Source organism: Staurois parvus, unplaced genomic scaffold (genome assembly GCF_062004578.1).
Source record: "Staurois parvus isolate SC_StPar_1 unplaced genomic scaffold, SC_StPar_1.0 ptg002459l, whole genome shotgun sequence".
NCBI lineage: Eukaryota > Metazoa > Chordata > Amphibia > Anura > Ranidae > Staurois > Staurois parvus.
The window spans coordinates 1-26,296 of NW_028320255.1; the positions used below are offsets into that span (position 1 = coordinate 1).

Genomic DNA, 26,296 nt, shown 5'->3' on the forward strand with positions numbered 1-26,296 from the left:
GACGTTTGCGGTGACACCTCGCACGTGCGGTTTATGTATTCATGCGAAACCGACGCATATACTTGCCCTTGCACGACACGAGCTCGGGAGAACCCGGGGGGGGGGGAGGGGGGGCGATTTCAAGTGACAGGAAGTCCCCTTTATCGGGTGTCTGTTGCCTTTAATAGGGGCTCTGAAGCGTTGGATTTTCCCCGCAGGGAACTCTTTGGACGTGACCCTCCTGTGCTGGCTTTAATTTCTGTGTCCCCTATGTGGCGATTGTTCCTCACTTCCTGTACCTGTGACACCAGTGGGGGGGGGGGGGGGATGGGGAATGGTTGTCATTAGGAAATGCAGGAATGGAAAGCAAAAATAAAAAAAAGGTCTAACTCTACTAAAAATGTTTTCTTGGTCTGTGTCCTCAATAAGGAGATCTTCTATATTTACAGGTAATACCGGGAATTTTCCCCAAAACCCCGAGAGAGGCTCCGAGCTGGCGGTGTGTTCAGTGTGGGGTGCAGTGAGGGGTGCAGTGTGGGACGCAGTGTGGGGATGCAGTGTGAGGTGCAGTGTGAGGGTGCTGTGTGGGGTGCTGTGTGAGGGTGCTGTGTGAGGGTGCTGTGTGAGGGTGCTGTGTGAGGGTGCTGTGTGAGGGTGCAGTGTGGGGTGCAGTGTGGGGTGCAGTGTGAGGGTGCAGTGTGAGGGTGCTGTGTGAGGGTGCTGTGTGGGGAGCTGTGTGAGGGTGCAGTGTGGGTGCAGTGTGGGTGCTGTGTGAGGGTGCTGTGTGGGGTGCTGTGTGAGGGTGCTGTGTGAGGGTGCTGTGTGAGGGTGCTGTGTGAGGGTGCTGTGTGAGGGTGCTGTGTGAGGGTGCAGTGTGGGGTGCAGTGTGGGGTGCAGTGTGGGGGTGCAGTGTGAGGGTGCAGTGTGAGGGTGCTGTGTGGGGAGCTGTGTGAGGGTGCAGTGTGGGTGCAGTGTGGGTGCTGTGTGAGGGTGCTGTGTGAGGGTGCTGTGTGAGGGTGCTGTGTGGGGTGCTGTGTGGGGTGCTGTGTGAGGGTGCTGTGTGGGGTGCTGTGTGGGGTGCTGTGTGGGGTGCTGTGTGAGGGTGCAGTGTGGGGATGCAGTGTGGGATGCTGTGTGGGGATGCAGTGTGGGGATGCAGTGTGGGGTGCTGTGTGAGGGTGCTGTGTGAGGGTGCTGTGTGAGGGTGCTGTGTGAGGGTGCTGTGTGAGGGTGCAGTGTGAGGGTGCAGTGTGAGGGTGCTGTGTGGGGTGCTGTGTGAGGGTGCTGTGTGAGGGTGCAGTGTGAGGGTGCTGTGTGGGGTGCTGTGTGAGGGTGCAGTGTGAGGGTGCAGTGTGAGGGTGCAGTGTGAGGGTGCAGTGTGAGGGTGCTGTGTGAGGGTGCAGTGTGAGGGTGCTGTGTGAGGGTGCTGTGTGAGGGTGCAGTGTGAGGGTGCAGTGTGAGGGTGCAGTGTGAGGGTGCTGTGTGGGGTGCAGTGTGGGGTGCTGTGTGAGGGTGCAGTGTGGGGATGCAGTGTGGGGATGCAGTGTGGGGATGCAGTGTGGGGATGCAGTGTGGGGTGCAGTGTGGGGTGCAGTGTGGGGTGCAGTGTGGGGTGCTGTGTGAGGGTGCTGTGTGAGGGTGCTGTGTGAGGGTGCTGTGTGAGGGTGCTGTGTGGGGTGCTGTGTGGGGATGCTGTGTGGGACGCAGCGTGGGACGCAGCGTGGGACGCAGTGTGGGACGCAGTGTGGGGACGCAGTGTGGGGTGCAGTGCGGGGTGCAGTGTGAGGGTGCTGTGCGGGGTGCAGTATGAGGGTGCAGTGCGGGACGCAGTGTGAGGGTGCTGTGTGAGGGTGCTGTGTGGGGTGCAGTGTGGGGTGCAGTGTGGGGTGCAGCGTGGGACGCAGTGTGGGGACGCAGTGTGGGGACGCAGTGTGGGGACGCAGTGTGGGGTGCAGTGCGGGGTGCAGTGTGAGGGTGCTGTGCGGGGTGCAGTATGAGGGTGCAGTGCGGGACGCAGTGTGGGGTGCAGTGTGGGGTGCAGTGTGGGGTGCAGTGTGGGGTGCAATGTGAGGGTGCTGTGCGGGGTGCAGTGTGGGGTGCAGTGTGGGGTGCAGTGTGGGGATGCAGTGTGGGGATGCTGTGTGGGGTGCAGTGTGAGGGTGCTGTGCGGGGTGCAGTGTGGGGTGCAGTGTGAGGGTGCAGTGTGAGGGTGCAGTGTGAGGGTGCTGTGCGGGGTGCAGTGTGGGGTGCAGTATGAGGGTGCAGTGTGAGGGTGCTGTGCGGGGTGCAGTGTGAGGGTGCAGTGTGAGGGTGCAGTGTGTGGGACGCAGTGTGGGACGCAGTGTGAGGGTGCTGTGCGGGGTGCAGTGTGAGGGTGCTGTGTGGGGTGCAGTGTGGGGTGCAGTGTGGGGTGCAGTGTGGGGTGCAGTATGAGGGTGCAGTGTGAGGGTGCTGTGCGGGGTGCAGTGTGAGGGTGCAGTATGAGGGTGCAGTGTGAGGGTGCTGTGCGAGGTGCAGTGTGGGGTGCAGTATGAGGGTGCAGTGTGAGGATGCTGTGTGGGGTGCAGTGTGGGGTGCAGTGTGGGGTGCAGTATGAGGGTGCAGTGTGGGGTGCAGTATGAGGGTGCAGTATGAGGGTGCAGTGTGGGGTGCAGTATGAGGGTGCAGTGTGGGATCACCTACCTTCTTGTACTGTTGCAGCCCATCGTTCTCCTGCTGCAGCCTCCGTCGCTCGGATTCGTCCGGTTTGTACCATTCGGGAACCACGTAGTCGGTGGGGCGGTCGGAGCTGCAGATCTCACAGCCCGGCCGGGTGGGTACATTGATGAAGGTGCAGGCGGGGCACGGCCAGCCGACCTGAACACAACGAGGAAGCGGTCAGTGGGTGAGATAAAACCAATTACAGGTAAATGACGGCGACTTCACAAGGAGATTAGGAAGCGTTTTGGCGTTTAAAAAAAGGCCCCACACAGTCATACCTGAACAGGTGACACCCCCACACAGTCATACCTGGACAGGCGACACCCCCACACAGTCATACCTGGACAGGTGACACCCCCACACAGTCATACCTGGACAGGTGACCCCCCACACAGTCATACCTGGACAGGTGACACCCCCACACAGTCATACCTGGACAGGTGACCCCACACACAGTCATACCTGGACAGGTGACACCCCCACACAGTCATACCTGGACAGGTGACCCCCCACACAGTCATACCTGGACAGGTGACACCCCCACACAGTCATACCTGGACAGGTGACACCCCCACACAGTCATACCTGAACAGGTGACCCCCCACACAGTCATACCTGAACAGGTGACACCCCCACACAGTCATACCTGGACAGGTGACCCCACACACAGTCATACCTGAACAGGTGACACCCACCACACAGTCATACCTGGACAGGTGACACCCCCACACAGTCATACCTGGACAGGTGACACCCACCACACAGTCATACCTGGACAGGTGACACCCCCACACAGTCATACCTGGACAGGTGACACCCACGCACAGTCATACCTGGACAGGTGACCCCACACACAGTCATACCTGGACAGGTGACACCCACACACAGTCATACCTGGACAGGTGACACCCACCACACAGTCATACCTGGACAGGTGACACCCACCACACAGTCATACCTGGACAGGTGACACCCACCACACAGTCATACCTGGACAGGTGACACCCACCACACAGTCATACCTGGACAGGTGACACCCACCACACAGTCATACCTGGACAGGTGACACCCACCACACAGTCATACCTGGACAGGTGACACCCACGCACAGTCATACCTGGACAGGTGACACCCCCACACAGTCATACCTGGACAGGTGACCCCACACACAGTCATACCTGGACAGGTGACACCCACACACAGTCATACCTGGAGAGGTGACACCCCCACACAGTCATACCTGGAGAGGTGACACCCCCACACAGTCATACCTGGACAGGTGACCCCACACACAGTCATACCTGGAGAGGTGACCCCACACACAGTCATACCTGGACAGGTGACACCCACACACAGTCATACCTGGAGAGGTGACACCCCCACACAGTCATACCTGGACAGGTGACCCCCCACACAGTCATACCTGGACAGGTGACCCCCCACACAGTCATACCTGGACAGGTGACCCCCCACACAGTCATACCTGGACAGGTGACCCCCACGCACAGTCATACATGGAGAGGTGACACCCACGCACAGTCATACCTGGACAGGTGACACCCCCACACAGTCATACCTGGACAGGTGACACCCACGCACAGTCATACCTGGACAGGTGACACCCACGCACAGTCATACCTGGACAGGTGACACCCCCACGCACAGTCATACATGGAGAGGTGACACCCCCACGCACAGTCATACATGGAGAGGTGACACCCCCACGCACAGTCATACATGGAGAGGTGACACCCCCGCACAGTCATACCTGGACAGGTGACACCCCCGCACAGTCATACCTGGACAGGTGACACCCACACACAGTCATACCTGGACAGGTGACACCCACACACAGTCATACCTGGACAGGTGACACCCCCACACAGTCATACCAGGACAGGTGACACCCACACACAGTCATACCTGGACAGGTGACACCCACACAGTCATACCTGGAGAGGTGACACCCCCACACAGTCATACCAGGAGAGGTGACACCCCCACACAGTCATACCTGGAGAGGTGACACCCCCACACAGTCATACCTGGAGAGGTGACACCCCCACACAGTCATACCTGGACAGGTGACACCCACACACAGTCATACCTGGAGAGGTGACACCCACACACAGTCATACATGGAGAGGTGACACCCACACACAGTCATACCTGGACAGGTGACACCCACACACAGTCATACCTGGACAGGTGACACCCACACACAGTCATACCTGGAGAGGTGACACCCCCACACAGTCATACCTGGACAGGTGACACCCCCACACAGTCATACCTGGACAGGTGACACCCCCACACAGTCATACCTGGACAGGTGACACCCCCACACAGTCATACCTGGAGAGGTGACACCCCCACACAGTCATACCTGGACAGGTGACACCCCCACACAGTCATACCTGGACAGGTGACACCCCCACACAGTCATACCAGGACAGGTGACACCCCCACACAGTCATACCTGGACAGGTGACACCCACACAGTCATACCTGGACAGGTGACACCCCCACACAGTCATACCAGGACAGGTGACACCCCCACACAGTCATACCTGGACAGGTGACACCCCCACACAGTCATACCTGGACAGGTGACACCCACACAGTCATACCTGGACAGGTGAAGGTGGTGCTTTGTGGAACAGATTCGATGGGCCCCCGGTATCCATGCTCTCTGGCCTGAAGGTGTTGGAGACTAGGAAACAAAATACTCCAATTAACACGGAGATCTGGGAAAGAATATTCAAGTCAGGTGACTTCTCGACACCCCGGGACTCAGATTTCACTGACACCAAGCCAGGCCGGATAAACAGGTTCATAGTGACAAGCGAGGGGCGGGCGAGGACACTATATACAGGTCGGGGAATTCTGAAACTTGGACTTCACACCACTTCCTCATTGTCTCCGATGTGTCGGCACCCTGCGAGGCGGCCAATCCCCTTCCTTCTATCACTTCTCATTTCCATTTATCGTCAGCAATGTCCCACTGACACCCTCCGATCCCTGACCTCCCCTCCCCCACCAGTCCTATATACAGATCTATACATGTCAGAGCTATATACATGTATAATAATAGGGTGTGACTGTGGGGGAGGGGACATCAGAGTGTAAGCTCCTCTGTACAGAGACTGATGGGACTGTGGGGGAGGGGACAGAGTGTAAGCTCCTCTGTACAGAGACTGATGGGACTGTGGGGGAGGGGACATTAGAGTGTAAGCTCCTCTGTACAGAGACTGATGGGACTGTGGGGGAGGGGACATTAGAGTGTAAGCTCCTCTGTACAGAGACTGATGGGACTGTGGGGGAGGGGACATTAGAGTGTAAGCTCCTCTGGTACAGAGACTGATGGGACTGAGGGGGAGGGGACATTAGAGTGTAATCTCCTCTGTACAGAGACTGATGGGACTGTGGGGGAGGGGACATTAGAGTGTAAGCTCCTCTGTACAGAGACTGATGGGACTGTGGGGGAGGGGACATTAGAGTGTAAGCTCCTCTGTACAGAGACTGATGGGACTGTGGGGGAGGGGACAGAGTGTAAGCTCCTCTGTACAGAGACTGATGGGACTGTGGGGGAGGGGACATTAGAGTGTAAGCTCCTCTGTACAGAGACTGATGGGACTGTGGGGGAGGGGACATTAGAGTGTAAGCTCCTCTGGTACAGAGACTGATGGGACTGTGGGGGAGGGGACATTAGAGTGTAATCTCCTCTGTACAGAGACTGATGGGACTGTGGGGGAGGGGACATTAGAGTGTAAGCTCCTCTGTACAGAGACTGATGGGACTGTGGGGGAGGGGACAGAGTGTAAGCTCCTCTGTACAGAGACTGATGGGACTGTGGGGGAGGGGACAGAGTGTAAGCTCCTCTGGTACAGAGACTGATGGGACTGTGGGGGAGGGGACATTAGAGTGTAAGCTCCTCTGGTACACAGACTGATGGGACTGTGGGGGAGGGGACATTAGAGCGTAAGCTCCTCTGGTACAGAGACTGATGTGACTGCGGGGGAGGGGACATTAGAGTGTAAGCTCCTCTGGTACAGAGACTGATGGGGCTGTGGGGGAGGGGACATTAGAGCGTAAGCTCCTCTGGTACAGAGACTGATGGGACTGTGGGGGAGGGGACATTAGAGTGTAAGCTCCTCTGGTACAGAGACTGATGGGACCGGCTCAGTGTTCTCTGTACAGCGCTGCGGTATATGTCAGAGCTATATACATGTATATTGGGGGGCACATTCACCTGGCCTTGGATTGGGCCGGCTGGGGAGGGTTTTGGCGTGCCGTTGCTCCTCCAGGCCGGAGGCCACCAAGTGTGACGGTCCCGGGTAGATGTTGGTGTCATACAAGTCTTGCGGCGTCAGCTTTGCCTGTTTAGCTCCCAGCAGGTAGAGGAACGCCGTGTCTCCATCTCTCCGAATCCCGTAAGACATGACCGTCCGATCATCGGAGCACAGGCATTGGCCGATAATCCAGCGCTGAATACGGGGGTGGAACTGATAGTCCTTGAAAATCTGAAAAGGCAGCAGAAGGAAGGGTGTCATGGATGCCGACTGCGCTGCCTAATATACTCTAGAAGAAACATTCACTGCATCTGAAAATACATTCTCCTAATAATAACCCCCAACATTGGTGTCAGTGAGAGCAATAATAACCCCCAACATTGGTGTCAGTGAGTGCAATAATAACCCCCAACACTGGTGTCAGTGAGAGCAATAATAACCCCCAACATTGGTGTCAGTGAGTGCAATAATAACCCCCAACACTGGTGTCAGTGAGAGCAATAATAACCCCCAGCATTGGTGTCAGTGAGTGTAATAATAACCCCCAACACTGGTGTCAGTGAGTGTAATAATAACCCCCAACACTGGTGTCAGTGAGTGCAATAATAACCCCCAACACTGGTGTCAGTGAGTGCAATAATAACCCCCAACACTGGTGTCAGTGAGTGCAATAATAACCCCCAACATTGGTGTCAGTGAATGCAATAATAACCCCCAGCATTGGTGTCAGTGAGTGTAATAATAACCCCCAACACTGGTGTCAGTGAGTGTAATAACCCCATGTGTGCGTGAAATTGCGACAAATTCTGGTACCCCATATTTTCCATACCAATGCTTTAAAAGCCCCTCCAGGTCATCAGTTTAGCGTGAATAACGGGCCGAGAATTATATCTCTCACTCCTCCTCAGCGAGAATGGACAGTATAGTGAGTGTGAGCCCCCGCTCACTAGAAACCCTCTGCTCAGCTGATCCCCCACTTGCTAGTAACCCCCGGCTCTGCTGATCCCCCGCTTGGTAGTAACCACTGGCTCTGTTGATCCCCCGCTCGGTAGTAACCCCCGGCTCTGCTGATCCCCCGCTCAGTAGTAACCACTGGCTCTGCTGATCCCCCGCTCAGTAGTACCCCCCAGCTCTGCTGATCCCCCGCTCAATAGTAACCCCCAGCTCTGCTGATCCCCCGCTCAGTAGTAACTCTCAGCTCTGCTGATCCCCCGCTCAGTAGTAACCACTGGCTCTGCTGATCCCCCGCTCGGTAGTAACCCTCAGCTCTGCTGATCCCCCGCTCGGTAGTAACCCTCAGCTCTGCTGATCCCCCGCTCGGTAGTAACCCTCAGCTCTGCTGATCCCCTGCTCGGTAGTAACCCTCAGCTCTGCTGATCCCCCGCTCGGTAGTAACCCTCAGCTCTGCTGATCCCCCGCTCGGTAGTAACCCTCAGCTCTGCTGATCCCCCACTCAATAGTAACCCCCAGCTCTGCTGATCCCCCGCTCAGTAGTAACTCTCAGCTCTGCTGATCCCCCGCTCGGTAGTAACCACTGGCTCTGCTGATCCCCCGCTCGGTAGTAACCCTCAGCTCTGCTGATCCCCCGCTCGGTAGTAACCCTCAGCTCTGCTGATCCCCTGCTCGGTAGTAACCCTCAGCTCTGCTGATCCCCCGCTCGGTAGTAACCCTCAGCTCTGCTGATCCCCCGCTCGGTAGTAACCCTCAGCTCTGCTGATCCCCCGCTCCGTAGTAACCCCCAGCTCTGCTGATCCCCCTCTCTCTCCAGTCCCTGCTCATCTCCCACTACATCACTCCCATGCTGCGTACCATGTGTGACATGGCTAGTTTCTCATGCTCTGGTCCCCCAGCTCTGCTGATCCTCCTCCGCTCAGTCCTCTCTCTCTCCGGTCCCCGCTCACCTTCCCGTATAGCATTCCCATGTTGCATAACACTTGTGCTGTCTGCTAGTTGCTCTGCTCCAGACCCCGCTCACCTTTCCGCCCATCGGATGCTCCCTCTGCACCAAACACTCCCAGCATTCGGAAGCAAATGAGGCCTTATAGACAACCGATACCAGGAGAGATAGGGGCCCAACGTCACCAACGTCTGTTTGACAATACTATCTGCATGGGTGTCATCGGCTTCAATGCTTTGACACAATGACCTGGGAAACACCCTGAAGTGGGGGCTCCTAATCTGCACCCCTTGTCCAGCCCTGAGACCAAGAAAAGTACTGAAGCCATTGCATCATCATGACAGCCATAGAACTTCAACAAAGAGGACGTCAGAAAATGACACTTCTATCATTTCCCCCCCCCCCTTCCAGTCCGGACACTCCCCCCCCCCCCCCCCTTCCAGTCCGGACACTTTCCCCCCCCCCCCCTTCCAGTCCGGACACTTTCCCCCCCCCCCTTCCAGTCCGGACACTTTCCCCCCCCCCCCCCTTCCAGTCCGGACACTTCCCCCCCCCCCCCCTTCCAGTCCGGACACTTCCCCCCCCCCCCCCCTTCCAGTCCGGACACTTTCCCCCCCCCCCCCCTTCCAGTCCGGACACTTTCCCCCCCCCCCCCTTCCAGTCCGGACACTTCCCCCCCCCCCTTCCAGTCCGGACACTTCCCCCCCCCCCTTCCAGTCCGGACACTTCCCCCCCCCCCTTCCAGTCCGGACACTTCCCCCCCCCCCCCCTTCCAGTCCGGACACTTCCCCCCCCCCCTTCCAGTCCGGACACTTCCCCCCCCCCCCCCCCCCTTCCAGTCCGGACACTTCCCCCCCCCCCCTTCCAGTCCGGACACTTCCCCCCCCCCCTTCCATTCCAGTCCGGACACTTTCCCCCCCCCCCCCTTCCAGTCCGGACACTTTCCCCCCTTCCAGTCCGGACACTTTCCCCCCTTCCAGTCCGGACACTTTCCCCCCCTTCCAGTCCGGACACTTTCCCCCCTTCCAGTCCGGACGCTTTCCCCCCCTTCCAGTCCGGACGCTTTCCCCCCCTTCCAGTCCGGACGCTTTCCCCCCCTTCCAGTCCGGACGCTTTCCCCCCCTTCCAGTCCGGACGCTTTCCCCCCCTTCCAGTCCGGACGCTTTCCCCCCTTCCAGTCCGGACACTTTCCCCCCTTCCAGTCCGGACACTTTCCCCCCCTTCCAGTCCGGACACTTTCCCCCCCCCCTTCCAGTCCGGACACTTTCCCCCCCCCCTTCCAGTCCGGACACTTTCCCCCCCCCCTTCCAGTCCGGACACTTTCCCCCCCCCCTTCCAGTCCGGACACTTTCCTCTCCTTCCAGTCCGGACACTTTCCCCCCCCCCTTCCAGTCCGGACACTTTCCCCCCCTTCCAGTCCGGACACTTTCCCCCCCTTCCAGTCCGGACACTTTCCCCCCCCCCTTCCAGTCCGGACACTTTCCCCCCCCCCTTCCAGTTCGGACACTTTCCCCCCCTTCCAGTCCGGACACTTTCCCCCCCCCCTTCCAGTTCGGACACTTTCCCCCCCCCCCTTCCAGTCCGGACACTTTCCCCCCCCCCCTTCCAGTCCGGACACTTTCCTCTCCTTCCAGTCCGGACACTTCCCCCCCCCTTCCAGTCCGGGCACTTTCCTCTCCTTCCAGTACGGACACTTCCCCCCCCCCCCTTCCAGTCCGGACACTTTCCCCCCCTTCCAGTCCGGGCACTTTCCCCCCCCTTCCAGTCCGGGCACTTTCCCCCCCCCTTCCAGTCCGGACACTTTCCCCCCTTCCAGTCCGGACACTTCCCCCCCCCCCTTCCAGTCCGGACACTTCCCCCCCCCCCCTTCCATTCCAGTCCGGACACTTTCCCCCCCCCCCCTTCCAGTCCGGACACTTTCCCCCCCTTCCAGTCCGGACACTTTCCCCCCTTCCAGTCCGGACACTTTCCCCCCCTTCCAGTCCGGACACTTTCCCCCCCTTCCAGTCCGGACGCTTTCCCCCCCTTCCAGTCCGGACGCTTTCCCCCCCTTCCAGTCCGGACGCTTTCCCCCCTTCCAGTCCGGACGCTTTCCCCCCCTTCCAGTCCGGACGCTTTCCCCCCCTTCCAGTCCGGACGCTTTCCCCCCTTCCAGTCCGGACACTTTCCCCCCTTCCAGTCCGGACACTTTCCCCCCCTTCCAGTCCGGACACTTTCCCCCCCCCCTTCCAGTCCGGACACTTTCCCCCCCCCCTTCCAGTCCGGACACTTTCCCCCCCCCCTTCCAGTCCGGACACTTTCCCCCCCCCCTTCCAGTCCGGACACTTTCCTCTCCTTCCAGTCCGGACACTTTCCCCCCCCCCTTCCAGTCCGGACACTTTCCCCCCCTTCCAGTCCGGACACTTTCCCCCCCTTCCAGTCCGGACACTTTCCCCCCTTCCAGTCCGGACACTTTCCCCCCCCCTTCCAGTTCGGACACTTTCCCCCCCTTCCAGTCCGGACACTTTCCCCCCCCCTTCCAGTTCGGACACTTTCCCCCCCCCCCTTCCAGTCCGGACACTTTCCCCCCCCCCCCTTCCAGTCCGGACACTTTCCTCTCCTTCCAGTCCGGACACTTCCCCCCCCCTTCCAGTCCGGGCACTTTCCTCTCCTTCCAGTACGGACACTTCCCCCCCCCCCCTTCCAGTCCGGACACTTTCCCCCCTTCCAGTCCGGGCACTTTCCCCCCCCTTCCAGTCCGGGCACTTTCCCCCCCCCTTCCAGTCCGGACACTTTCCCCCCTTCCAGTCCGGACATTTTCACCCCCCTTCCAGTCCGGACACTTTCACCCCCCTTCCAGTCCGGACACTCCCCCCCTTCCAGTCCGGACACTTTCCCCCCCTTCCAGTCCGGACACTTTCCCCCCCTTCCAGTCCGGACACTTCCCCCCCCCCCCCCCCCTTCCAGTCCGGACACTTTCCTCTCCTTCCAGTCCGGACACTTTTCCCCCCCCCCCCTTCCAGTCCGGACACTCCCCCCCCCCCCCCCTTCCAGTCCGGACACTTTCACCCCTTCCAGTCCGGACACTTTCCCCCCCTTCCAGTCCGGACACTTTCCCCCCCTTCCAGTCCGGACACTTTCCCCCCCTTCCAGTCCGGACACTTTCCCCCCCTTCCAGTCCGGACACTTCCCCCCCCCCTTCCAGTCCGGACACTTCCCCCCCCCCCCTTCCAGTCCGGGCACTTTCACCCCCTTCCAGTCCGGACACTTCCCCCCCCCCCCCCCTTCCAGTCCGGACACTTTCCCCCCCCCCCCCTTCCAGTCCGGACACTTTCCCCCCCCCCCCCCTTCCAGTCCGGACATTTTCACCCCCCCCCTTCCAGTCCGGACATTTTCACCCCCCCCTTCCAGTCCAGACACTTTCACCCCCCCCTTCCAGTCCGGACACTTTCACCCCCCTTCCAGTCCGGACACTTTCCCCCCCTTCCAGTCCGGACACTTTCCCCCCCCTTCCAGTCCGGACACTTTCCCCCCCCTTCCAGTCCGGACACTTTCCCCCCCTTCCAGTCCGGACACTTTCCCCCCCTTCCAGTCCGGACACTTTCCCCCCCTTCCAGTCCGGACACTTTCCCCCCCTTCCAGTCCGGACACTTTCCCCCCCTTCCAGTCCGGACACTTTCCCCCCCTTCCAGTCCGGACACTTTCCCCCCCCCTTCCAGTCCAGACACTTCTATCATTTCCCTTTAAAGGTGTACTCCGCTGAGAACAGAGTAGTAGGGCAGATAATTGGTTCAGGGGGTATTCAGGGCAATTCAGTGTGTAAATGTATTACATAAAGTGCCAGTAGCGCCCCCCCCCCCCCCCCCACACCCCATTGTTGTAGAGCGTGCACCAACCTGCTGCTTCAGCATGGCTATGGTAGTGTGACCGTACACATATGTGGAGATATTCACCGAGGCCTTGGCGTCCTCCACACCGACCTTCATGCTGCGGGAGAGAAGAGAGGTTAGTACGCAGTTATTGGTGGTGGCACAATGAGCCGTCCATGACACCAGGCATCCCTTCCATTTTATAGTAGATGTGACGGGAGTCACTTTGGGTGGGGGGCCCATGGAACACAGCTCACTTTGGGTGGGGGGCCCATGGAACACAACTCACCTTGGAGAGGTGGGGAGACCCCTGTCTCAGCTCCCCATATCCCTCTTATGTGTAAGTCCCCCTGTGCCTGTTAGGGGTACAGGGTGATCTGTCCTAATATTGGGGTGGGGGGGTTGTGGATTGTTTAATGCCATGTGGCTGCATCCCATTGTTCTATTGTGTGTCTTGCTTGGGAGCAAACTATTATGGGATGTATGTGTTTATGTGTATTGGCTTGGTGGGGGGGGGGTCTCCAGCAGCCCTCCCTCCTGATGGGACTGTCTGCTGGTGTGTCTCGTTACTAAATGTAGATTGCCCCGGCATGTGTCGTCATGCAGGGAGGGGGGATTGTTCCGTGAGTGTATATATCTTGTATCTGTGTTCAAATAAAGGAGTCTACTTCCTGGTTTACTTCATGACTGGTGTCGTCTAGTCTTGTATGGTCCACTGTGGTGTCCGTGGTCGGTGTTCGGACGGGGAAGCGGTGTTATAACGGAAAGACCCGAGTGCAGTCTGGGGTCGGTTCCATTATAGTAGATACATACAGATATTTTGAACTGCTAATTTTCGGCCTTGAAGCCCTTTGCTGCCGGAGTCCGTGCACCGCAAAATAAACCCCAGACCGAGTAGCCATCGCAATGCTTGCAACAGAAGCGCTCATTGGTCAACCTGACCACCTGACCACACTGACCAATGAGCACTTCTTTTGGGATACCTTTCCCGGAAGATGATACACTTCTCATTGGTCAGCAGGGTCACATGGCTGCGCTGATCAACGACCCCGCGCCTGCGCTGATCAACGACCCCGCGCCTGCGCTGATCAACGACCCCGTGCCTGCGCTGATCAAGGACCACGTGCCTGCGCTGATCAACGACCTCGTGCCTGCGCTGATCAACGACCTCGTGCCTGCGCTGATCAACGACCTCGTGCCTGCGCCGATCAACGACCACGTGCCTGCGCCGATCAACGACCACGTGCCTGCGCCGATCAACGACCACGTGCCTGCGCCGATCAACGACCACGTGCCAGTGTGGTGTCATCCTCGTATATGCCTGTGTCAGAGTGTCGGTTGGATGTGATTGGTAGCGGGGTGCATATTCACTTTCCATTTACAACTGCGATCGCTCCGATTGGTTTACAGCGATCACAAGGCACAGAGGCTCTGCGCGCTGCGATCTGCGCCATCTAATGGAAACTCCATCACAGGCTTTCAAAAAGGTGGACAATTTCCGTATCTAAACGACACTGTATCCCTCCACCGACACTTCTGGCCAGTACCGCCGTCGCCGCATCACTCCCCGGCTCCACGATTGGATGGCAGAGCCCGAGAAAGGCGGCGGCCTCAGAAGCGATTCACTTCCAATGAACAGGGAAAACTCCGGCTGCAAATTCTAATAGCGGGACGATGCCGGCAGGTGCAGACCTCACCCTGGTGAAACCACTTTGACCCAAGGACGTCCAACGGTCTTACACTGGTTAAAGTGGACTTTTTCCCCCCAAAAATTTTAAAAAACTGCTGCGCAAAAACCGCGTGACATAAAAAAAAAAAAATATCGCAATGCCCAACATTTTATTCTCCAGGGCCTTTAAAAACAAAAAAAAATGGACCTTTAATACAGCCATGATTAGCAGAAGGACTTGGCAGCTCCTCCATTCTAATCCAGCTCATCGTCTTTCCACAAAAGGGGTCCAAACGCTCAATAAGTTGTTTCCTTAACCCTTCCGCTGCCAGAGTCGCTTTTGCACGTGCTTAAAAAAAAAAAAAATTATAATTTTAGGCCTGAAGATTACATAAAACCCCCCAAATGTGATACATTGAAAGCGGACAACCTAGAGAACAAAATGGTGGTACTCCCAACGTCTTCGGTCAGACGATATTAGCGCAAAGTGTAAAATGTCAGTAAAAAATGCACTAAAGATATACTTAGGGCAAACAAACCTAATAAAATTATCAGATTTTTGGGAAAATATAAAAGATGAGGGTATACCGAGTAAATAGATACCAAACATGTCAAGCTTTAAAATGTCGTGCAGCCGAGAAAGGGTGACAGACTTATACACCCTGAATTTTTCAAAGGCGACGCTTTAAATGCCCCATACAGGCCGTGCGTTCAGAGGTACCTGCGAATAATGAGCGTCCAATCATTGCCCTCATTGTGGAGTGTGTGATGATACGCAACGTGTAGCGCAAACCGACATTTCCATACATAGGTGCCCCCAACGTGTGCATTCACATTTGTACACAGGTCCCCTGTCACGGGTAATTAAAATTCAAGGAGGTCCGGTCACTAAAATTTTGGCCGAGGTCCGAATAGGGTGTGCCCATCAGTGCGCCCCTTTACATTAGGTGTCGCCATCGGAGTGCCCCTTTACATTAGGTGTCGCCATCGGAGTGCCCCTTACATCAGGTATTCCCGTCAGAGTGCCCCCTTACATCAGGTATTCCCGTCAGAGTGCCCCCTTACATCAGGTATTCCCGTCAGAGTGCCCCCTTACATCAGGTATTCCCGTCAGAGTGCCCCCTTACATCAGGTATTCCCATCGGAGTGCCACCTTACATCAGGTATTCCCATCGGAGTGCCACCTTACATCAGGTATTCCCGTCAGAGTGCCCCCTTACATCAGGTATTCCCGTCAGAGTGCCCCCTTACATCAGGTATTCCGTCAGAGTGCCCCCTTACATCAGGTATTCCCGTCAGAGTGCCCCCTTACATCAGGTATTCCCGTCAGAGTGCCCCCTTACACTCAAAGTACCCCTTTCCATCATATTTCCCCATCACAGTGCCACCTTACCAGGGGCGGACTGACCATTTGGAAACTCGGGCACTTCCCGAGGGCCCGGGGTCAGTAGGGGGCCCCATGAAATGCCCCTGGTACCTTTTTCATAGGCTTTTTTGAGTTTGGGCAAGGACACAGGGGCCCCATGATCCCCTATTGCCCGGAGGCCCCATGAGTTGTCAGTCCACCGATGCACCTTACATAAGGTATTCCCGTCAGAGTGCCCCCTTACACTCAAAGTACCCCTTTCCATCATATTTCCTCACCAGAGTGCCCCTTTCCATCACATGTGCCCATCAGAGTGCCCCTTAACATAAAATTAACCCATGGGGGTGCCCTGTAACACCACACCCTACCTTGATGGCAGACAGGATCTGTGCCGGGATCCTTGCTGAAGGATCAGCTGCGCACTAGCGTACAGGCAGGGAGCGGGAGCCGGAGAGACAGTGAGCTGCAAGGGACGCGGCGCACACGTGATGTCATCGGTTGCCATGACGACTGCCCTGCTGAGTAGCGGATCTGTCATTCCAGTCTGGCGGGCAGGAGCGCTGCTTGGGCCGTTCTTGGACTGCGGTTCGCCATTCAGTGACCGCTGCCCTAATGTGATCATTTTCTGGCGTCAGGTTCTCTTTAATAAGACATTTGGGGTCCGAGAGACTCCAAACGTCTCGCCTGCCCTCCAACGAGGTCTCGCCCGCCCTCCAGCGACGTCTCGCCCGCCCTCCAGCGACGTCTCGCCCGCCCTCCAGCGACGTCTCGCCCGCCCTCCAGCGACGTCTCGCCCGCCCTCCAACGAGGTCTCGCCTGCCCTCCAGCGACGTCTCGCCCTGCCCTCCAACGAGGTCTCGCCTGCCCTCCAACGAGGTCTCGCCTGCCCTCCAACGAGGTCTCGCCTGCCCTCCAGCGACGTCTCGCCTGCCCTCCAGCGACGTCTCGCCTGCCCTCCAGCGACGTCTCGCCTGCCCTCCAGCGACGTCTCGCCTGCCCTCCAGCGACGTCTCGCCTGCCCTCCAGCGACGTCTCGCCTGCCCTCCAATGATGGCGCTGCATTCAATTCTTCCCCGGCCTGTATGACCCGGGGACCCGAGGAAGGGACGGACCACAAACGGCTGTCTCCCCTCTATCCAGCATACTCGCCCCAAGCACGCTAATGGCTGTGCGGTGCGCAGGAAGCATGGTGGGGGTGGCCATTGCTCCCAGGGGTGTGTGAAAGCAATTGGGCGTCGACAGAGCCACCCAATAGCTTTCACCCGTCAGCCGGCTTGTCAGATATAACCACACCCCCCACCCGCGGGCTACTAATGTCATCTTTACATTGGCAAAAGAGTCTGCCCATTGACATACTGAGGCGACCAGCATCTTCCCGCACTGGAGGAACGCCCTCCCGCACTGGAGGAACGCCCTCCCGCACTGGAGGAACGCCCTCCCGCACTGGAGGAACGCCCTCCCGCACTGGAGGAACGCCTTCCCGCACTGGAGGAACGCCTTCCCGCACTGGAGGAACGCCTTCCCGCACTGGAGGAACGCCTTCCCGCACTGGAGGAAGGTCTTCCCGCACTGGAGGAAGGTCTTCCCGCACTGGAGGAAGGTCTTCCCGCACTGGAGGAAGGTCTCCCGCACTGGAGGAACAGCTTCCCGCACTGGAGGAACGCCTTCCCGCACTGGAGGAACGCCTTCCCGCACTGGAGGAACGCCTTCCCGCACTGGAGGAACGCCTTCCCGCACTGGAGGAACGCCTTCCCGCACTGGAGGAACAGCTTCCCGCACTGGAGGAACAGCTTCCCGCACTGGAGGAACAGCTTCCCGCACTGGAGGAACAGCTTCCCGCACTGAAGGAACAGCTTCCCGCACTGGAGGAACAGCTTCCCGCACTGGAGGAACAGCTTCCCGCACTGGAGGAACAGCTTCCCGCACTGGAGGAAGGTCTTCCCGCACTGGAGGAAGGTCTTCCCGCACTGGAGGAAGGTCTTCCCGCACTGGAGGAAGGTCTTCCCGCACTGGAGGAAGGTCTTCCCGCACTGGAGGAAGGTCTTCCCGCACTGGAGGAAGGTCTTCCCGCACTGGAGGAACGCCTTCCCGCACTGGAGGAACGCCAGTCACTGCCAGACACACAGAAAAACAATGGCTTCCTATGTGGCCTGTTCACACTGTAACCCACAGCTGCAAGTGATAGAATGCTGACCCAGCGCACAGGAAGGTACCGCATGTCCCTGCACAAGGCCCCGCGCAGCTGCACGATGACGTCAATGACGTGTCACTCCACATAAAGTCCCCCCCCCTTAAAAAAAGAAAGAGGAAGTGTGTGATGCAGTAAAAGGCACATCAAGCCACCCCCTACAGCTAGAATGCAGGGCGGCGCACACTGCGGTTTAGTATGGGGGAGGGGGGGCAGTATGAACAAATCTATACAAGGAGGGGGTGAGGAGGGCAGAGGGGAGTCTACGCCCCATTCAGGGGGGTAAACAGAGGACCGCGGAATGACACTCACCAGATCTCGGATTTCGGGTAGCAGGTCGGTTTTAGCTGAATCTGAGTGGGAACTCTGTACTTGGCCAACTCAGCCGCGTATTGGGCCGCCAGATCCTGGTCCCCGCTCTCTATGCATCGGCTCAGCCGCGCCGTCAGCTCCTCTGAAAGAAAGAGAGAATTGAGGGGACACTCTGCGCGATCCTGGGGTACATTGATATATATATATGGGGGGAGGGAAGGCTCACTGACGGAGGTGGGGGAGGGAAGGCTCACTGACGGAGGTGGGGGAGGGAAGGCTCACTGACGGAGGTGGGGGAGGGGAAGGCTCACTGACGGAGGTGGGGGAGGGAAGGCTCACTGACGGAGGTGGGGGAGGGAAGGCTCACTGACGGAGGTGGGGGAGGGAAGGCTCACTGACGGAGGTGGGGGAGGGAAGGCTCACTGACGGAGGTGGGGGAGGGAAGGCTCACTGACGGAGGTGGGGAGGGAAGGCTCACTGACGGAGGTGGGGGAGGGAAGGCTCACTGACGGAGGTGGGGGAGGGAAGGCTCACTGACGGAGGTGGGGGAGGGAAGGCTCACTGACGGAGGTGGGGGAGGGAAGGCTCACTGACGGAGGTGGGGAGGAAGGCTCACTGACGGAGGTGGGGAGGGAAAGGCTCCTTGACGGAGGTGGGGGAGGGAAGGCTCCTTGACGGAGGTGGGGGAGGGAAGGCTCACTGACTGAGGTGGGGAGGGAAAGCTCCTTGATGGAGGTGGGGGAGGGAAGGCTCCTTGATGGAGGTGGGGGAGGGAAGGCTCCTTGATGGAGGTGGGGGAGGGAAGGCTCCTTGATGGAAGTGGGGGAGGGAAGGCTCCTTGATGGAAGTGGGGGAGGGAAGGCTCCTTGATGGAGGTGGAGAGGGAAGGCATGTTGATTTCAGCTAACTCCTCCCATTTCTAACTTGCTATGACTCCATCTTGGCTTGCGTGGTGTTAACTCATTAAAGGGACACCAGGGTGGGAAAGAAGGGGCTAAAGACTGATCCCGCCCAGTTTATTTAAAATAAAAAATTTGAACATTTCTCCACTATGGGGAGTAATATACGTCTGCCGTCACATCCTGACGCGTTTCGTCACTTCCGACTTTCTCAAAAGATGCTAAGAATGCTGGGAGTTGTAGTTTCGACTTTCACCTCCAACACTTCAGATAGCACAGGGAAGCACCAAATAACCCCACCCTTTGGACGCCAGATAACCCCGCCCCTTCACACCCTTCGGACGCCAGATAACCCCTCCACACACCATATAGCCCCACCCCTTCACATGCCAGATAACCCCACCTCTTAACCCTGCCCCTTCACACCCTTCGGACACCAGATAACCCCTCCACACACCATATAGCCCCGCCCCTCCACACCCTTCGGACACCAGATAACCCCTCCACACATCATATGGCCCCGCCCCTTCACACCCTTTGGGTGCCAGATAACCCCACCCTTCCACACCCTTCGGACACCAGATTACCCATCCACCACACCCTTCGAGCTCCAGATATCCCCGCTCCTTCACATGCCAGATAACCCCACCTCTTAATCCCGCCCCTCCACACCCTTTGGGCACCAGATAACCTCACCTCTTAATCCCGCCCCTCCACACCCTTCGGACACCAGATAACCCCTCCACACACCATATAGCCCCGCCCCTTCACACCCTTCAGGTGCCAGATAACCCCGCCCTTCCACACCCTTCGGGCTCCAGATAACCCCACCCCTTCTAATGCCAGATAACCCCACCTCTTAACCCCGCGCCTCCACACCTTTTGGACACCAGATAACCCCTCCACACACCATATAGCCCCTTCAACCCTTCCGATGCCAGATTACCCCTCCACACCCTTTAAGCTCCAGATAACCCCGCCCCTCCACACCCTTCGGACACCAGATAACCCCGTCCCTCTTTACCCTATGGACTCGACAGCAGCAATTACGGGAGGTGTCAGTACTTGGAAGGATTTCCCACACTAGGAAACGCTCAAACTGCGCAGAGACACGGAGTTTCCACTTACCCTTAGTACACAGGTTGCCCATCGGGAAAGTGGGGTCAGCGTCTGGTGAGAGGGATTCTCCAACATTCAGGGGGCTCCTGGGTTTGGTGGGTACTGGTGGCTTTTTTCCGGACGGGTCCACCTGACTTTTCACAACTGTTGAAATAAAACACTCACGTGAATCCCGAGGAATCGAACCGTTTCGGCTGGTTACCACCTCTTGACAGAGGAACGACCGTGTCACATGACCAGAGCCAAGAGCGGCAGTTATGGCCTCTTCCAGGACTTTGTACCGAGCTTGAAGCCAAACCATAGGCATCCCCTGCGTTGCACTCTGTGGGACAGAACTCTGGGGGTACAATGCTTTCAATGGCGGGTTCTCCTTTACCTCCATGTCCTGCAGCATCATTCTCATCCTTCCCTTCCATACCATCATCCCCAGACTCCCTGGAGGACCCACCCTTCCCCATCATTATCTCCAGACAACTTTCCCAATCAACATCTCCAGCCTCCGCCTGCAAGCTTAGCCTTCCTTTTCCTCTCATCATTCATGGAGAACTCACCTTTATCCCCCATTAGTATCCCCAAAGGACTCAGCCTTTCTTCCATATCAGGTCATTGGCCTCCCCCAAGGACTCACTCACCCATGTCACCATCCCTGGGGTTCCTGGATGACTCCCCCTCCCCCTCTTTTACCAGCATCATCCCTGGTCTTCCTTGATGACCCCCCCCCCTTCCCCTAACCTATCGGCATCATCCCTGGTCTCTACCAGGGTATTCACCCTCCCACCTCCTATCATCATCCTTGGCCTTCCATTGAACACTCACCCTTTGCCATCATCTTGCTTGGCCTCCTTAAAGGACTCATCCTTCCCTCCCTATAATTATCCCTGACCTCCCCCAGAGGACTCCCCGTTCTCTTCCCCGTCATCATTCCTGGCCTCCCTAAAGGACTCCCCGTTCCCTCCATATAATTATCCCTAAACTCACTCAAAGTACTCGCCTTTCACTTCTCCATCATTGGCCTTCCTGAGACGACTCGACTTTCTCTCCCCTATCATCCTTGACCTCTATCATCATCATCTTTGGTCTCCCCTCAGAGGACTCACTCTTTCCTCCCCCATCATAGTCCATGGCCTCCCACAGAATCCTCACACTTCACTATCATTATCCTCCCATTGAGCACTCATCCTCCGCTATCATCCTGGGCCATATAAATATCAACCCCCCCCCAGAGGACTCACTCTTCCCCACCATCATCCTTGGCCTATTCTGAAGGACTCACACTCCTCTACCCTCCTCTTTGGCCTCCACCAGCAGACTCACCCTCTTCTATCACCATCCCTGACCTCCTCCTGTAGGCTCGCCATCCCTGGCCTCCTCCTGTAGACTCGCCATCCCTGGCCTCCTCCTGTAGACTCGCCATCCCTGGCCTCCTCCTGTAGACTCGCCATCCCTGGCCTCCTCCTGTAGACTCGCCATCCCTGGCCTCCTCCTGTAGACTCGCCATCCCTGGCCTCCTCCTGTAGACTCGCCATCCCTGGCCTCCTCCTGTAGACTCGCCATCCCTGGCCTCCTCCTGTAGACTCGCCATCCCTGGCCTCCTCCTGTAGACTCGCCTTCTCCTATCAACATACCTGGCCTTTTCCTGTAGCTCCTCCTCATCCTTGGCCTTCCTGAAGGAGTCACCCTTCCCTAACTTCATCCTTGGCTTCACCTGGAGGATTGACTCTCCAAATCACCCCGGCCCCCCCTCCCCAGCATACTCAACCTCCCCTGGCACACTCATCCTCCCACCCCTCCATTATCATTCCTGGTCTCCCCTGGCAGACTCAACCTTCCCCCCTATTATTATCCCTGACCTCCCCCCGGCAGACTCAACCTCTCTCCCCCCCCCCCCCCATTATCATTCCCGGCCTCCCCCCGGCAGACTCAACCTGCCCCCTCTATTATCATCCCCGGAAGACTCAACCTTCCCCTCCCCAAGCAACCTCTACCTTCCCCCCTGTTATCATCCCTGGCCTCCCCCGGCAGACAACCTTCCCCCCATTATCATTCCTGGCCTCCCCCCCGGCAGACAACCCTCTCCCCATTATCATTTCTGGCCTCCCCCCCCCGGCAGACAACCCTCTCCCCATTATCATTCCTGGCCTCCCCCCCGGCAGACAACCCTCTCCCCATTATCATTCCTGGCCTCCCCCCCGGCAGACGACCCTCTCCCCATTATCATTCCTGGCCTCCCTCCCCCGGGAGACGACCCTCTCCCCATTATCATTCCTGGCCTCCCTCCCCCGGGAGACGACCCTCTCCCCATTATCATTCCTGGCCTCCCTCCCCCGGGACACGACCCTCTCCCCATCATTATCATTCCTGGCCTCCCATGGCAGACTCAACGCCCCCCCCCCCATTATTATCATCCCTAGCCTCCCCTGGAGGACTTACCCTTCTGGGCCTCTCTGAGGGAGCTGCTCACCACCGTCCACCATTTCTGGGCCTCCCGCTCATCATCGAAGTTGAAGGTCATACAGGAAGTGGGATCCTCCAAGACGGTCAGCTGGTGACACTGCGAGGTCCTCATCTCATAGGTGACATCTCTCAGCCTGAACTCCCCGACAATCTGCGAACAAAGACCAGAGAGGTCAGCAACCCTTCCACCCGGGACCGGTATTTCAGTGTGTGGTGGATGCCAGAGACTCCTCCTCCCCGTCTGGTCTGTCCTTCAGAGACCCTCATGGGTGAGATATCTGTGCTGAACGTAACAGAAGGAGCAGGGGCACCCGAAGGTGGGGGGCCACCCAGAACCCCCTCAGGTGTGCAGGAGCAGAGCCGGGAATTACAGAGGGGAGGTCTCGCTGTACAACAAGATGGAACCGGCCTCTACCTGAAATATGAAGCAGTTGGTGGTGACACCTGAGTGACACCAAGAGGAGAAGGGAAAGCAGAAGGTTGGAGGAGGAAGGAGAAGTGAGCTCTGCCGCTGCTTCCCCACCAGAAACATGTCCGCCCCTTCAGCCAAAATGGATTTTCTTGTTTGGATGGAGAGGGGGAAGGGGAAGGGGAAGGCGGTGTCCCTAGGGAGGAGACTACAGGAAGTGAACAGAAATCTCCCCAACAGTATCACAGACAGTTCCCCGCCATGGACACCGCCATGTTCCCCGCCACGGACACCGCCATGTTCCCCGCCACGGACACCGCCATGGACACCGCCAGGTTCCACCGCCACGGACACCGCCAGGTTCCACCGCCACGGACACCGCCAGGTTCCACCGCCACGGACACCGCCAGGTTCCACCGCCACGGACACCGCCAGGTTCCACCGCCACGGACACCGCCAGGTTCCACCGCCACGGACACCGCCAGGTTCCACCGCCACGGACACCGCCAGGTTCCACCGCCATGGACACCGCCAGGTTCCCTGCCATGGATACCGCCATGTTCCCCGCCACGACACCGCCATGTTCCCCGCCACGGACACCGCCATGTTCCCCGCCATGGACACCGCCATGTTCCCCGCCATGGACACCGCCATGTTCCCCGCCATGGACACCGCCATGTTCCCCGCCACGACACCGCCAGGTTTCACCGCCACGGACACCGCCAGGTTCCACCGCCACGGACACCGCCAGGTTCCACCGCCACGGACACCGCCAGGTTCCCTGCCATGGATACCGCCATGTTCCCTGCCATGGATACCGCCATGTTCCCCGCCACGACACCGCCATGTTCCCCGCCATTGCTACCACAAATTTGCTGGAGATATATATTGGGGAAAGGGTTGGGTTTTGGGGGAACTGGGAGGAGAAAAACCTGTACAGGGCTCCACCCACCGCAATTACCTATGGTCTGCCTGGTATGGGGAGGGGGGCGGTAACTGCATAGAGCATGTGTCACCTGACAAAGTCACCCCCCCCCCATAGTGCCACACCCCTCCCCAGTTGTGACACTTCTTTCCTACATGTAATAATCAGCTTTTTTATTGCTACAAAATGACTTCGGACCCCCAAATATTATCTGTGTCTGTAGCAGAGACCCCGGAGACGGGGGGGGGGGGGGGGGGGGGCGTTCGCTGCCATTTATATCGGGTGATATCAGCAGAGAAGTTTATTGAAAGCAAATTGTCTTCGGGGGGGAAATGCGTTTTCATGGATTTTATCGCTCGAAACGCAACAGAATTCCTGAATCCTGGAGACATAAAAGAGGATTCCAAACCCAACGTGTCCCACCTGAGAACTGCGAGAGACCCCCCCCCCCCCCCCGTGGGGGCGGATAGAAGCCTTTACAGGTTTAGAGTCACACAAAAGGTCAGGACCCCCCCCCCTCCCCCACCAGAGACACAGAGCCCCCAGGACACCCCCCCCCTCACCAGGGACACAGAGCCCCAAGGACACCCCTCCCCCCCCACCAGAGACAGAGCCCCCAAGACACCCCCCCATCAGACACAGAGCCCCCAGGACCCCCCCCACCAGACACAGAGCCCCCAGGACACCCCTCCCCCCCCACCAGAGACAGAGCCCCCAGGACACCCCCCCCCTCACCAGGGACAGAGCCCCCAGGACACCCCCCCCCCTCACCAGGGACAGAGCCCCCAGGACACCCCCCCCCCTCACACCAGGGACAGAGCCCCCAGGACACCCCCCCCTCACCAGGGACAGAGACCCCAGGACACCCCTCCCCCCCCTCACCAAAGACAGAGCCCCCAGGACACTCCTCCGAGGACACCCCCCCCACGAAACTCCTCCCAGAGCCCCCAGGACACCCCCCCTCACCAGGGACAGAGCCCCCAGGACACCCCCCCCTCACCAGGGACAGAGCCCCCAAGACACCCCCCCCATCAGACACAGAGCCCCCAGGACACCCCCCACCAGACACAGAGGCCCAAGGACACCCCTCCCCCCCCCCCCACCAGGGACAGAGCCCCCAGGACACCCCCCCTCACCAGGGACAGAGCCCCCAGGACACCCCCCCCCCCTCACCAGGGACAGAGCCCCCAGGACACCCCCCCCCTCACCAGGGACAGAGCCCCCAGGACACCCCCCCCCTCACCAGGGACAGAGCCCCCAGGACACCCCCCCCCTCACCAGGGACAGAGCCCCCAGGACACCCCCCCTCACCAGGGACAGAGCCCCCAGGACACCCCCCCTCACCAGGGACAGAGCCCCCAGGACACCCCCCCTCACCAGGGACAGAGCCCCCAGGACACCCCCCCTCACCAGGGACAGAGCCCCCAGGACACCCCTCCCCCCCCATCACCAAAGACAGAGCCCCCAGGACACCCCCCCCCTCACCAGGGACAGAGCCCCCAGGACACCCCCCCCTCACCAGGGACAGAGCCCCCCAGGACACCCCCCCCCTCACCAGGGACAGAGCCCCCCAGGACACCCACCCCCCCTCACCAGGGACAGAGCCCCCCAGGACACGCACCCCCCCTCACCAGGGACAGAGCCCCCCAGGACACCCCCCCCTCACCAGGGACAGAGCCCCCAGGACACCCCCCCCTCACCAAAGACAGAGCCCCCAGGACACTCCTCCGAGGACACCCCCCCACGACACTCCTCCCAGAGCCCCCAGGACACCCCTCCCCCCCACCAGGGACACAGAGCCCCCAGGACACCCCCCCACACCAAAGCCCCCAGGACACCCCCCCCTCACCAAAGACAGAGCCCCCAGGACACTCCTCCGAGGACACCCCCCCCACGACACTCCTCCCAGAGCCCCCAGGACACCCCTCCCCCCACCAGGGACACAGAGCCCCCAGGACACCCCTCCTCCGCTCACCGTGTTGGGATTCGGCCCGCGGGCCGGGTGACGGACAGCCAGTCGGAAGTCTCCGGGGTTCTCGGCCTCCACACTCAGCTGTAACTGTAGATCCTCCCGAGAGTTCCCCGCCCCCTCCCGCCAGGCCCAGACCGACACCAGCACTGTGGGCAGAGGCTGAGAGGGGCCCCCACCTGCCATTATCGTCCTCCGGGGCCCCCGAGATCGGCTGACAGATAGGACACTTCCGGATCCCGGGACAACGCCAGCGCCACCTGGCAGGAA

At 58.9% G+C, this 26,296-nt stretch overlaps 1 protein-coding gene across 1 annotated transcript; it reads right to left on the reverse strand.

The window, feature by feature from the left end:
• Positions 1-2,657: 2,657 nt before the first annotated feature.
• On the reverse strand, positions 2,658-26,284 carry LOC149430848 (ranBP-type and C3HC4-type zinc finger-containing protein 1-like; the record flags this gene model as incomplete). Its single annotated transcript, XM_089665997.1, has 8 exons — positions 26,033-26,284; positions 22,700-22,874; positions 20,279-20,413; positions 18,252-18,393; positions 12,744-12,834; positions 6,932-7,202; positions 5,310-5,392; positions 2,658-2,835 (listed from the first exon to the last, which is right to left on the reverse strand). Coding segments are annotated over exons 1-8 (1,255 nt in total), but the record flags the coding sequence as incomplete, so codon positions are not given.
• Positions 26,285-26,296: the final 12 nt, after the last annotated feature.